Here is a 15,272-nt window from a genome sequence, read left to right as displayed (position 1 = left end):
CCCCCCCCCCCCCCAATGCTGGAGCATGTGTAAAGACACCCTCAGAGGCCACACTGGTAAGTATGGATCACCAGAACATAATGAAGCCCCAGAGGTGACCTACCTTCCCTTAATCACTTGCTGTATAGACAAGTCTGTAAGGTTGATGTGGGAATTGCTACACTACTCAAGAATGTCTCTTTGATAGAGACAATTCTCAGGAGAGAAGCCAAGTTGAAACAGCACAAACCAGCCAGAGATGGATTCAGGATGTGGTGAATGGGAGCAGGTGCATGAGCAGAGTTGAATAAAGGAAAAATTGAAATCTTAACATTTAGAAGAGACAGGGAGACAGATTCAGAAAACCAAAGGATAGGGAGAAAAGAATATGAAGAGTGAGAAAAACTAAATAAGAAGGATGAAAGAGAACTAAGGACTTATCAACTGGATAATGAAATAGGACTATGATAAATAATATTGGCTTAATTTTGGGATATACAAAGACTGCTTCTATTAGTTGTAGTGGTAGATCATTTTTCTGTACAAATACCTTATTTAAAGTTCAGCCATGGCACTAGCATGAGAAAAGTGAACAGCAAACTTTGTGAAAAGAAGGTATTTAATTTGTATCTGCATACCTGATTTAGCATGAGGTACAGACAGAAGACTTCTTTTCATGGGAATACACAGGGAATACACATTAGTGGGACAGTGGTTGGGAGAAAAAGGATGGAAGCAAAATCCTACTACTGAAAATACTAATTTAAAGAAGGAAGAGAAAACCAGCCCCGTAACAAGTACAATACAGCTATGTAAGGCAGGCACCCAAAATAGTTACAAAGTATGACTAAAGATAAAATATTTTAGATTGGATTAATATCTACTAAAGAAATCGCAAAAGGTTTCTTCTCAGAGTTCCTTAATAGTTTTCTTTTATTAAAATATATTTAAGGTACACAAACAACTAAAGATAACTAAGTCTCGTTACAAGAAGGTAGAAACAAAAGAAACACAGTTATTCACCAGATCACAGAAAATAGGGCAACTAATCTAGGCTGTCACTCATTCTCTGATGGGATTATTAAGACCTGACAGAAAAGACTGGAAACTAGTTCTGGAAAGTGCTCAGGATATTCAATTCCTATTAAAATTCTACTATGTACATTTGCCACGTTGCAGGATTGAGCCAGTGGTGTATCCAATAAATAAAAAAAATAAAAGGGTAATGGAGGCACATTGGTAACTGTCTTAAACTGATATGGCAAGTTTCTTGGAGAAAGGATGCTGTCTTTGTTATGTGGTTGTATAGTGACTAACACAATGGGACCCTGATCTCTGATTGAGGCCTGACAAAAACAGTGCATAATAGTAATCAGATAGGTGAAATGGAGTTAGATGACATACCCAAGTTTGAACTGGATTGCCCACAAAGGCATATGGTATATGTTTGCAAAGGCATAGCTCTGACCACTGATGCAGAAAAGAAAAAAAAAAGCACCTATGACAGTTAACCAGTATGAAAAATAAGGATACTAGCAACAAAATTAGAGTGAATAGTTCCTTTCAATTTAAATCCCCTGCCCCACTTCCTTATTTTTTCCCTGTACATACTTCTCCCAAGTGCCCCTAGGTAGACTGACTATTGCTTACACTGTGGGCCAGCTGAATTTTGGAAACTACTGTAGATGCCCCAGACCAGTACATAATTTCCACTCATTCACAAAAGGGACATTCTCCACTCTTGTCTATTTCAATACTTTTTTTCAGGTCATCTCCTTAAACTAATAAATCAAACGCAGCCTCTGTTCCATATAAACTTCCATATAACCCTTGGTACAAGAGTTTAAGATGTACTGTGTTTCCTTCTTAAACTTAAAATCAACTAAGACAATCAGATGCTTTAACTGTCAGCTCCTCAGGTCTGAATAATTACTAAACAACGTACTTTATACCCTCAGAGGTGAATGTATCTCCTCTACTCCAGACATCTATTGAACAATTAGGTATAGTTCTCTTCTTCTGCTGGGGGCTCTTCTCTTTTGAAATACCAATTTAGATTCAAGGTTGCAGAAACTGATTTTGTGTCTAGGTCATTTGTTCTTTTTCTAACTTTCATGCAAGCTGGTTTCTAGATATAGAACTATTTTTACCTAGTCTTATTTTAAAAGTTTATTCTAGCCAGGAAGCTTCTCTCTTTCTGTTTCTTTTCTTTAGCTAACTTAAGGGCCAGGTACAAACATTAAACTTTTACCCATATAAGTGATCAGAAACTGGTGTAAACCTGTAACAGAACAGAAGTTCAGCACACAAAACTGGTCTATACCCATAGAAAACAGAAGTTCAGCACACGTAGATTGGTTTAAGAACAGCAGAACCGGGTCTAAGATTTCCCACCCATCCCCTCAACCAAAGGGCGAATGTTCTGTTCACTGCCAATATAAACTATTACAGAAAGCCAGGTAACTTAAATCAATTCTGCCTTGAGCTTTTTGAATGTCTTTACCTAGCCCCAGTGTGTTATCATCATTCCAGGCATTGACCATTGTAGTCACATGGAGGAAGACACATAATAGCTATTCTGCTCCTCAGCTCCTCCATCTGTGAAATAGATTAAAACAGGTAAAGCACTTTAAGGTGCTAAATTCAATAATGCTGAGCTATACTAGTCAAAAGTATTGTTAGTGATATTCATTTTATTATAAAAGCTAGAGCTGGCCTTGCAGAGTTGTCTCCGCCTAATCTGATGAGAAGTTAGTAATATTTGGTTGAAAGTCGTCGAGGTAATTAAATCTATGCCCAAAAATGTCTGTCATATCTAGGAGATTGGGAAGCTTCTATAAACATTTCATTCCCAGGCAAAATAGTTCAGTAGGATTGTTGGCAGGAGGGTTGACACTAGGGAACAAGAATTCTCTTCCTATTGGATTCACTGCATCAGAGGACGGAAGGGCTTTCTATGGGTTTGTCTGCACACAAAGTTGGACTAGGTTAACAAGAAAAGTGTTTTTAAAGAAGTTTGGCTAGAAGCCCATGTGGCAGTCTTAAAACAGTATATTCTTGATTAAGTCAATGTAGTTTGTCTATTGCATTTAGATAGGTTTAAGATAAAGTAAACCACTCTAAATACCAACTAAAGAGTGTCTAAAGCAGAATGCTGTGCTCATTTCATAAGGTCAGAGTAAAAAACAATGTAAGTTAAACCAGCCTGACTTTTATAACTAAACAAAGCTTAAGAGCCATTTATTGCCAAAAGGAAATTTAGGTGGCCGGGACTATTCTGAGTATATTTCATTATCCATCATGCACCTCCTACCTTACCGCTTGCCAGCCGAACTGACAAGGGAAGGATTTTTACAAGATTTTCAGGGGATCGTGACACAAATAATCCCCCAGTCCTGGCTTTTCATTTCATTCTTCACCTCTGAGACATGAAGTTCCTGAGGCTACTGACAAAAGTAAAATTTCTAAATAAGTTATGACACAGAATGGGCATAGAGAAAATATACAGCCATTTCAAACTGACAGGAAGCCAGACATCCAAAGATACTGACTGTGATATGGAGAATACAGCTATAACTTTTCTTCTCAAAGTAGGCCATTTTGGGGCACTGAGATGCATATATATGCAATAAGATGATTAAAGCCATCCAGTGCTCTACTTTGGGATCCTTCTCAAGCCCTGCAACCTCCAGATCATGGTTGTTCCAAGCAGTGAGGTCACAGTGTAAAAATTTAGTTATACTGAACTATTACTGCTCTTAATTTTTTTTTATATCAGACATCACTAAAACAAAGAGAAAGAGAGAGAGAAAGAGAAGAAAAGAGAAAAATATCCTACTTTCTACTTCATGAAGCAAACCTTTACAATTCCAACAGCCTACTCCCTCCTGAAATCTCCTGCTTTGGGAGCCAAGGATTTGCAATACAGAAAGTTTATGCTCCAAGATGGAGCAAGATAGAGAGAAACTGAAAGCAAGGAAGGCCTATCACTAAATGATAGAAGAAATAGTTCTATAACAGCAACAGTGTATTACACTGAGAAAGAAACAAACATTTTGAAAGTATCTTATTTAGTTTAATTTAATGACATATTGCACTATTCCTTGCAACTAACATTTACCACCAATATTTTTACAATAGGTTTTGAATATGACATAATAAAAAAGAATTGAGATACACTTTGGGAGAACTGGAAGGAATAAAGGGAGCCCAAGTCCAACATTTGTTAGTCAGACAAAGCTCCATCAGAGCTCTTAGAGGGTTGCAAGATTTAAGTCTTATGAACAAAATGGCAAATTCTTCTATTTGAAAGATGCACTTTTACAGATTGGTTTCTAGTCTGCTTGAATGTGAAAGCAGTTACAAAGAAATACTGAAGTTGGTGTATTTTGCTACATTAAAAAAACTTCCATGGTTTTAAATTTTTATTATTTCTTTTTTTTAGGGGAGCTTACCTTTTTTAAACGCTTACTAAACATCTTATCAAATGGTGTTTCAACTTCTCCTAATTGTAATGTAGTTTACAATGGGTGGTGCTATGTGAACTATTATTGCTGTTACTATTGTCTTAGTGTGATTGCTACATATCAAACTACACTTTTTAAAAAAGGCAGGGTTTCTTCTCAAGGAATTTGTAATCTGAGTCAAATAAATATAGAACATAAAGAGAAGCTTAGGGATAGGAGAGATAGCATTAAAATGAATAAAAATGTTCTTTGGGTTTTTAAAAGGACATATAATTTCCTTTAATACAAGGGAGTCACTGCTCAGGCTCAGGTTAGAACTGAAGCATTCTGAAATTTTAGCCATTGTAATTAGCTGTTTATATTACAGTATCGTCATGAATCCCCAATTAGGACAGATCCCCATTTTGCCATACAAACATTCTATAAAAATTCAACCTGTGCCTTCGGGAGATTATACAAAAACAAGGGCAGGATGTAACAGATGAGTGTAATACTCAATAGAGGGAAGAAGTCATGGATAAGAACAAGAACACGTGGTGACTGTAGACTAGCTACCTAAATGGACTGCACAATATTTTTCTTTTAATAAGTGATAATTATTTTTAACAAGCCCCCTGTCTCGTCATTATCTTTATGGAGTGTACTGGGTATGTGTAACAGTGGCTGTTAATTCTGAGAGGTGAACTGAAAGACAAGGTAGTAATTTTGCAAACTCATTAAAGAAAGTCGTATCAGGTTATAAGGAGCAACACCACAAAAAAACCCCAAAAAACCACAAGGCAGTAACTGGAGAAGCAGACAGGCCACTGATGGAATGACTCTCTCACAAACTCATAATCTAATTATTGTAATACCAAGCAATAGCCTGGAATATTTCAAATGCCAGTGTCATTTACAAAATGGCAAATCTGAGTTTCATACTTGAAAAAAAAGATATATTGAAAACATAAAGCTAACTTGTCAGAGTAGGCTAAGAGAATTATATGAGATGATAGAAATATCCTAACTTAAGTGGATTAGGGAAGATTTTGTATCTTAGATATTGATCCAAAATGGGTGTGTTTTATTATTTATTGTTATGTGGTCCCAGATCACTGAATATCAACAAAGGATATTACAACTACTGCCTCTTATATTTCATATCTATATTTGTATACTTGTTTCCTTATCTGTTATGTGTTATACACACACAAGTTAGGGATCATCTCTTGGACACTCCAAAGATCTCTGTAGAGCACAATAGGCGTACATAAGCAAGCATATTCTTCCCTTTTACAGATGAAGTTACCCCTTACAAAGGCAATACATGACATTTCCAAGATTACACTGTAAATAAATGTCAAGCAGCCAAGGCCAGGTCCCTTACCACAAAGAATTGCCAAACAAATCATTCTACTTTTTGTTAACAAAGCTCTCCTCTCTTTAATATGTCATCATTTACATTTAAATAGCACATAAAGTTTTGATCTTAAAGTGCTTTATAAAAGTCATTAAACAATCATAATTAACTCCTCCTTAAGGCTAATTTCAGTTGCTCCAGTAAAGATATTTTATTGATTTTAATACTTGTAAAGGGAAATAGACCTTTATTTGTACAACAAATTTAACAATGTAATTTTGTAAGTAGGAAAGAGAGTGTACTTTTAGAACAGTATTTTAACCTCTTTTATTTTCTTATACAATGTGTAGAAAACTGAAATTCTTGTTGAGTACACACATTTTAATGCTTATTTTCTTAACTTGTATTAAAACTTAATGCTGTCTGTAAATCTAGTTTAATTGTGTTTCAGATGGTAACAACCTTTCAAGTGGCTCTTCTTCAGGTAAATTTCTATATAAAATCCTTTTACTCGTGGTTTTTTCCTTTGATTGCAAACTCTTATTAAGTTTTATATTATCTTCCAAGAGGGCAAGTCAACACTTAACAAACCCTCTGAATTTTCATTTCTGTGGCCATGTCTACACAAGTTGCTTGCACAACCAGGTACTAAATGACTGCACAGTAACCAGTGTTACTGCACACTAGCATCCCATCACGGTTGCCTAGTGATCCTTATTGCACAGTAGCTCATTACTACTACACAGTAGCATCACATCATGGTCGTGCCTGGCAACACTACTATGCAGTAGTAACATCCTACTGCACAGTAAGTGTGTAGATGTGGCCAGTAAGAACTATGGGCATTTTCACACATGTAAGTGCCACAGCACTGGGCACTTTGAAAAGCACCCAGCGCTGTGACACATACAGTTCTATAAGTGGCAAAATGTGTGACAGCACTGAGAAAATGGCAGCAGCATGCTTTTGAACTAAAACACATCGAAGGTGCTTTAGTTCAAAAGCATACCACTGCCATTTTCTGTGCACTGATGTGCATTTCACCATTTATACAACTGCATGCAATGCTGCGCAGTGCACGTCAGCTCGCATGTGGAGCAGACTGGATTAACTGAGTCTGCTCTGAAGCAAAGGATCTCTGGTGCATCGTGGTACCAAAATGTATGTGCATAAATGGCCTATAGGTCTAACACTTAAACTACTAAAGCTGAGTTCAAGCTGATACAAAAGAGAATGTAAATGTTTTTCAGCTCATTTGCTTGGATATGAAAACATAGAAATTATCTACCAAAGGATGAAATAAACCATATGGCAGACATCTGTACAGATATATAAATTAGCTTCTGAAACATAGCTTAATAAAGAAGCCAGCTTCAGACCTTCACTTGCTGGCTGCATAGACAGAAACAATGCAACATAAAGTCTGGCTATCTAGGTAATGGTAATGCAGACTGGAGATGAAAAATAGCATCAATTCTTTCTCTCAAATTTCAAAACTATTATTACAATAAAAAGTGTTTGCTCAATAATTCTGAGTACTTAACATTAATTGTGATGTTTGACATTTTGTTTCATTGAATAGCAATTTATAAATGAATGTTTTCATTTTTAACTTAATTTCTGACAATGAAAGAATACAGAGAAAAGCAATATTTTCCCTTGGGAATAAAAGATACATTCTTTTTCACTGAGCTATTTAAATGGCATGTGGGGGTCATGGAGATAAAGCTGACACATGACACAAGTGGAGTTTTTAAAGGTATGGCTTGCTTACCTATTTTTAGGTGATTCCAGGGAAGGCAGATGCTATGGCAATAGCTTTGTTTTAATCATTGCATACAGCACATTTAAACATCTGCTGCTCCTTTAGCCAACTACTCACTACTTAGGACTCCCTGAAAAGAAATTGTTTCCTCTGGGTTATGAGTCCCATTTGATCCACAGAATAAAAACCCCTTTAACAGTAGTTAAGCTTGAGGAATTTGATGCGGGTTTCTTGATTTTGGTTAGATTTGTGGTTTGATTGAGTTTGTATTGATTCAACCTCACAAAATTTCTAGGGCAACTCACATGCATTTCTGATAGCCTGCATCCTGGAATGAGCTCCTGACAATCATTAGAAAATCCTTCATTAAGGAATTCTTCCTCTGCTCCTAATGCCCTTTGGGGGAAACCTGAGAACAGCTTCATTGCTGAATGAATCTATGGGCTGGAGGATCGGTGGTCAGAGATGTTTGTCAGGCAACTGTTAGCCATTTGTTATTTTCAACATCCCTTTTTGACATACCAGAAATAGGAAACAGATGCAGAGCCTCTGGACCTCTCTAGGGAATGGAGAATTTAGCTTTATCCATTCTTCTGTGTTCTTGCAACCGCAAAAGAATTAGTGTTATTTGACTGAAAGCTGGTGACCAAATCTTACTTTAGGGAATCTGGCCATAGGAAGTGGTTTATAACCGTGACCAAACACAAGTTAATGGCTGCAGGCATCATCAAAAATGGCTGATCTGGTGAAAATCTGAAGTCTTATTGCATGAGGGGATTTCAAAACAAAGCATCTTCTGTAACTTCTGTCTGCGCTGCCTGCCAGCCTCAAGCTGTTATCAGAGTGGGAGTGGGGAAAGGGAGCAGAGAGAGTTAGGCCTAGGGGGCTTTCAGTCCTGGCTGGAGGGTGTAGCAGGTGTATTGGAGCCCCCTCCCCTCCAAGGTGCAGAGGCTTCAATTCACCCAACCCACTCTCCAACACTGGTCAGAGAAACCCCTAGAATGAGCTTCCTTTCCTCCATTCTCCCCCTCCCATTCTGAAAACTTGGCAGCCTCACAGGGAGGAAAGGCTGTTGCTGGGGAAACTGGCTGTAGGTTGCAGCCAGCAGCTAGATTCCCAGCCACCACAACAAACCAAAAGTGAACTTCAGTTTGTTCCAGGGGATTGTTGTAACTTTGAATACTTCCTGCAAAGCATTCTCAGTTACAGCAGGGAGCTGCACTTCTGTCTAAACCCTTAGACAGGGTACTAGTTATTACGAAGTCTTGGAATCCTATCTATACCTCACTTACAAAGAGTCAGTTAATGTGGATGTGTGGGAGCCAGTCAGGCTGTATTCTTTACTCTTACATACCATCGCAAATGTTATGATTAATCAGCCACGTACTCTGATCCACCTACACTAGGGTTACCATACATCCGGGTTTTCCCAGACATGTCCACTTTTTTGACCCTCTGATCTCTGTCCAGGCATTTTTTAAAAATCTGATCAAATGTCTGGGATTTTGGTCAGCTGAGCTGTGTGTATGTGGGAGGGAGGGGGTGGGGGGTGCCTAAAGACACTGGGAGAAGAAGCTGCCCAGGTGCTTCTGCTGCAGCTGGGAACTGGGTGGCCAGCTGGCAGCAGAGGAGATGTCTGCAGGGTCCTAGCACCTACCAAGTTCAGTTTAGCTTCTCTGCCACTGCAGAGGAGGTACCCCAGGGTCCTAGTACCTGCCTTTTTCACTTGCAGCAGTATCTGGTCACCCTGGGGTGTGGGATTGCAACTTGCGGAGGGGAGTGGGTTGTAGGCAGCAGCCAACTGAGGGAAAAAGATTGCAGGGGGGAGAGGGGCAGCCAGGAGATGGAGGGAACAGAGGGCTGTGACCTGCAAGTGAAGGACATGGAGACTGTGGGTCTAGAATGTGGGGCAAGGAGCTGTGGGGCAGTAGTGAAGAGCACCATCAGGGATAGAGGGGCTGTGGGTTGGGAGTGAGAGGCACCAGCATGGACCAGGGGGGCAGGGTACTGTGGGTTGGGAGTGGGGGGCACCGGTAGGGCCAAGGGTCCCCAGGTTAGGAGTGACAGGCAGCAGCAGAGCTGGAGGGGCTTCAGCTTGGGAGCAAGGGGCAATGGAATATGCAGGGCCTGGGCACTGACATATCAGTGCTCCTCACAGTCATATAACCCTCCCCCCGCTCCCTCCCCACCACACATGCGGCAGATGTCCTCTTTTTTGGAACTGGAAATATGGTAACTGTAACTTACATTAGTTTATCATGTATGATATCACACTACTATGACCTGATAGAAAGAGGATATTATTCTTGTTGCATACCAGAACCCATCTAGTTCCTTGGAGTTATCCATCTAGGAATTCTGAAAAGGTAAATCCAGAAGAATGAGAAAGACTAGAATGACATACCACATTAGGCTTGCCCAAATAGTCAAAAAGAAACTCACAGGTGTTTTCTGAGCTGCCAGAAATCATCTTCATAAGGTATCTAAACTAGAGAGACCAAAATAAATGAAAGGAGCAAAGCTGCCACAAAAATGGCCTGAGGCACTTTTCTAACTCTGTTACAATGAAGATGTCATCAACATAAATAAGCATTTTTATCCCTAGACAATTTAAGGGATTTATAGATTAAGCAATTATTATATTAAAAAAATTTCAGGCAATTCACAGGCCAGATGCCAATTTCTTCTATTGATACAGAACTCTCATGAAATATTGGCTCAGAAATTTCTTGTCACCTAGGTGCATGAAGTTACCTAGGAAACCTTTAGTCAGATCTGTTTTTTGCTGTAGTGTTTCATTTTCAAACAAAAATGTACATACCTGAAACTATCTATGAGAAGTAGAACAAAAGTTTTAACTGGAGCTACCTGAAAAATGCTCATTGCAATAGTTTTCTACTGGAATAAAACTTTTTAAAAAAACATTTTTTTTTTACAAAATTTTACACATTGAAAAAAATATCATCTATAAACTACAGGGCATTTTTCATTAATAAAACAGTGTGCCATTTCAACATTTTAGCCTGAAAAAAAGAAAAGTAGTAATTATTCATTGCAAAATTGTTTTTGTTTCAAAATATTTTTCAGTTTATATAAAAAAATCAGAATAAAGGAGCCAAAATTGAAGTTGAATTTTCAAATGTATGAAAGCAAAGTAATACTGTTAATCTGGACTTTTTTTTTTCAGAATGTTGTTTCACAAAATTTGAGTTTTTGACTCTGTGACTATAGAAGAAGCCATCTTGAAATGGCCGAAAGGATTTAAATATCATAGATTCAAAAGATGTAAACCAATTTTCACTGGAGGGAGCAATGGATCTCTCCCAAAATGTGTTTGGACATGAAAGATCACTTAGGAGACCTTTTAATATGGCTCATTGTCAGAAAAGTCACTGGATGCAGTCAGGCAGAAAGCAGTGCTCCAGAGTAGCACAGATAGCTTGTTGGGCAAGGGGTAAGTGCTGCAAACCATAAGGACACTCTCCTCCAGCAGGTGACTGTAGGCACATCTACACATGCCCCCGTGGCACAGTTGTTACTGCGCTGGCAGTTGTTACTGCGCTGTCATTTAGTACTTCCTAAACGTAGTTCCTAACGTACTGCCCTTTTAGGAAGTACTTTAGTTTATTTAGTACTTCCTAAAGTAATGTCCCTTTAGGAAGTACTAAATGACGATGCAGTAACTGCAGTCACTTTCACTGTCCTGGAGGCACATGGTTATTTTTAGCAGCTACTTCACCATAGCAATGCGCTATAGCGAGGGATCTTGTCGCTATGGCAACATAGCAGTGGCATCACCGTTTGTGCCCTCCGATGCTACATGTTCATAGCACATCACTACAGTGACATAGCTTCTCATGTAGATGCACCCTGTAGGTTCCACGAAAAAATCAGGCATTTTATAATTCATATAGAACATGCTTTTAGGTTTGAGCTCCAGCTTTTTGCATCGGGTGCCATGAAAAGGGTAAAATAGAAAACTCAGCATGGAAAATAATGTGCCTTTATTTCCAATAAATATATATTTGAAGGGAAATATCCAGAATTCTTATGAAACAAACTATAGGCAAGCACTTCATTTGCCCTTTGTGGCTACTCTAGAGACTCACAGGGTACATCTACACATGCAATTAAGTTGAAGCAATAAATTCCAGAGCAGTTTGAGCTTGAGTAAATTACTCCCAGGCAGTTTGAGCCAGGGCAGAGGAGTTAATGCCAGGGCCACTAAGCCCTGGGGTATGGGTAGTGTTGCTAAGCAGTGACGGGGCTGGCTAGGGGAGGGGTTGTCAACCAGGGGTAAGTGTACCCCTGGGGGTACTTGGAAAGGGGCTAGGGGGTATGTGTGGGTGGGGATGGAGCACCAGCATGCTGCCACCTCCCAGGAACAGGGCTGCAGGGGGGGAGGGAGCAAGGGCAGTGGCTCCCCTCTGCGGTCCACACAGGTGCCACCTGGCCGGCTGGATGCAAGGTGGAGGGGAGCTCACACATGGCAGTGGTGGCCACCATCCACCACCTCACACCACAACATGCAAGCCCTTCCCCACCCCCCTGCTCTGTGTCCAGCTGCCACCCTCCCCCCTCCAACTCCTTCAGAAGTGTACCTTAAAAAAGTTTGAAAATTCCTGAGCTAGGGCACAAAGGTGCTGAAAGTACAGAGCCACGTGGCAGGAGTCAGATGTAATTTACACCCACAGCAACATCTACATGTGCATTTAATCACAGTAAATTACCCCAATGTACACTGTTGCTGACAGTACTATTTTAGCACAGCATTATTTAGTTTACTGTGGCCTAATATCATCTCATGGTGATGCTTTACTCCACAGCTAATTAGCCTACTCCACAGATAAGTGCATGCATAGGTGTGGCCACAGTATACCAGATACCCTTTTCCTCTTCTGCTTAGCATCTCCATATTACTGATCTGAGCCTGGGGCAAAAACATGCCCCATGCTGTTTCTCCACACATATTCCATTTAGGTTGAGATTACACATTACAATTAACACATGCTGACTCTAAGGAATGTTAGATTGTGTTAAATTTAGCACATGCTGTGAGCAGTCACACTTTAAGGGTTAACACCCTCCTTAACACGCACTGCTCATACCTGCCACTAGAAGGCTGGCAAGCAGGGCATGGCTAGGAGATGCACATCTCTTTCATATCTGTACCACTCACTGGCTTTCTAGCATAGGCTGGGGGAGGAAGCCCCCTCTTCCTCCCCCCCCCGCCATGCCCAGATTTCCCCTCCACACCGTGGATCACCTCTCTGTCCCTGAATCACCCCTCAGCACACTATCGCCTCCAGATAGCCCCTCCACCTGTCTGATGCCACCATCACTGCCACCACCACTCTCCAGATTCTGGGGATCCATGAGGGGGCAAGTGATCAGGGCCCCAATGCAGGTTGGAGGGACTAGCAGGTAGGAGGGACTGATCCAGGCCAGGGGGCTATGAGTGCCCTGATCTGGGCCAGTGGGGCTGGTGGGGCTGGGGGGACAGGCAAAATAGCCTGGAGAAATGTTGGGGCCTGGTCTAAGCTGGCAGGGTAGGGGGCTCTAGGTTCTAGTGGGACACCAATCCTGGAGCCTGTACTTCCATAGAGAGCCAACAAGCAGGGCAAGCACTGACAGATTTGCAGGTCCTAGTCACGTACCTGCTCACCCATCCTCTAGGAGTGCACATTAGAGAGGGTATTAACCTTTAATATGTGCTTGCTCACAACACATGCTAACTTTTACACAGCCTGAAATTCCTTAGCACATGCTAAATACAATGTGTAACAATACACTTAATGTGTGATTGTTCAAGTTTTGAGTGTCTTTAATATAATCCAATTATAATGTGTAATCTCACATTTATCCAGTAAAGAGGGGCAGGCATTAAGCAGAACCTAGGATAGCTCAGCAAACAGCATAGAGAAATAATGAATCTGCAACCAGTGTAGGCCATTAGAGAGTTACTTGTGAGCGGAAAATGTGTAGGTAAGGAAAGGGGTAGCAGGAATCGAATTGTGACTTGGCATATAGCTCATTTCCAGGTCAGCTCCTGGGATATAATGGCTGCACATTGCTCTTTACTTAGCACTAAGAGCAACATGGTGATCTAAACTTAATTCTTATCAAATGTTAAGCATTCAAGCATAATGCAGTCTAATACTCCCAGTAAAGTCAGAAGTAATTGGCTACATCTGAAACTCTTCAGTGATATAAGTAAAATTAGCTCAGTCAGCATGTAAGTCTAAAACTGGAACTGCCCAGTCTAAAACAAAAAAAAGAAGGGACCTGATCCCATAGTTCTGATATTGGAAAAGCTCCCACTGACACTTTTGCATAGACTGAAACTTCTAGCCTGGAGCCATGAATATTGCATCATGTTATGTTGTATCACTGAACTAAGTAAGAAAGTCTGATGCAAATCAGATGAACTGTGAATGAGCTTTCTGATAGCTTCAGCTGCAGTACTGCAGAAGGGATCTGAACATTCAGCACACTGTATGGCTCATTATCCATATACTAAAGATGAGCCACAATACTCCCATTTTAAAGAACAGTCTAGTTAAAAAGCAGGAAATGAGGACTTTAATTTTGAGACACTCTCCTTCAGTTGAAAGAGAAATAACAAAGAGATACTCATTTGGGTTTTCTATTTCATGCCTGAAAGTCTTACCAATGAGCAAAATTCTCACTGTGTATTCTTTCCAGCTGAACTACAGTTAGACAGCTAAATCAGTAATGCAGTCGAACATGGTCGTATTAACCTAGCGAAGCAGAAAAGACCATCTGCAACACCATGAATATGACTCAACTAGAGTGCCAGCAAAAAGCCTTTAACAATATCTCATGCCAGGAAGTCTTATGAATGGTATATTAAAGGAGTGTAATGTAATTGATGAAAAAAAATGTAGTAATTGTTTGACCTTCAGTGAAATAAGCTTGCAAAATTGATTTATAAGCTGTTTTGTAATTCAATTTCATGTACATTAAAAAGGCTATAAAATGATTTTTATGTACTTCACTAATTTTTAACTGTAGGCAATTTACTTAAGTATACATAATATGTTAGGAGAACCAAGTAAGAAGGCTTTCAAAATAGCTCCCAAGGTACACTGCTATTGAATCCTGTTCTGCAGATTGAAAAATGAAATCTCCAGTTGCTGTCCACATCATCTTTGTCTCTTTTGGGGTAATAGAGATTTTAGTATATAGTTTATGTCTGGATGTGCAGGGGATTTCCTATGAAGTAGAGTAGAGAAATCTGACTTAAATGTATTAAATAAGAAACTAAATACTGACTGTATAGCACTTCAAGTTTGAAAAATTCAGTAGCTAAGCTGTGCCATCATGTTCTCTGTATCAGCTATTGTGCATACGCATCATTAAAAGACAAAATATCTCAAAACATTTCACTATTCTGTCTCTTGATTAGTCAAAGCATGGGCAGATAAATCTAAAGTGCTAAAAATTACTAAAAATTATCCTAACAAGAAATATCAGTGATTAAAATTGATTTAATAAAATCAAAATTTAAAGCCCTACCCCAAGCAGAGCAGTTTTTTACCTCAAAAAGGGGAGGAAGTACCACTAATTCTAGGAAATCCATTAGGAAAACGGTTTTGCATTGATTTAACATGCAAACTCCTAAATTACTATAGTAACAGTTGGCAAAATACTATCCTAAAATTGGATGGATGGATGGATGGATGGATGGATGGATGGATGG

General features: G+C 39.7%; 1 protein-coding gene across 1 annotated transcript in view; it reads left to right on the top strand.

Moving 5' to 3' along the window:
* The window catches only part of KCNH7 (potassium voltage-gated channel subfamily H member 7), a 483,070-nt gene that overhangs the window by 320,661 nt on the left and 147,137 nt on the right, over positions 1-15,272 (top strand). Inside the window, exon 4 of the mRNA XM_019522712.1 lies at positions 6,236-6,268. Coding sequence (XP_019378257.1) covers positions 6,236-6,268 — 33 coding nt within the window. The remainder of the gene's footprint in view (positions 1-6,235; positions 6,269-15,272) is intronic.

This window comes from Gavialis gangeticus, unplaced genomic scaffold, assembly GCF_001723915.1.
Source record: "Gavialis gangeticus isolate Ggan-Ray unplaced genomic scaffold, GavGan_comp1, whole genome shotgun sequence".
In the NCBI taxonomy this organism is placed as follows: domain Eukaryota; kingdom Metazoa; phylum Chordata; order Crocodylia; family Gavialidae; genus Gavialis; species Gavialis gangeticus.
The sequence above is the reverse complement of the archived record's forward strand: the minus strand, read 5'-3'. Positions and strand labels throughout refer to the sequence as shown.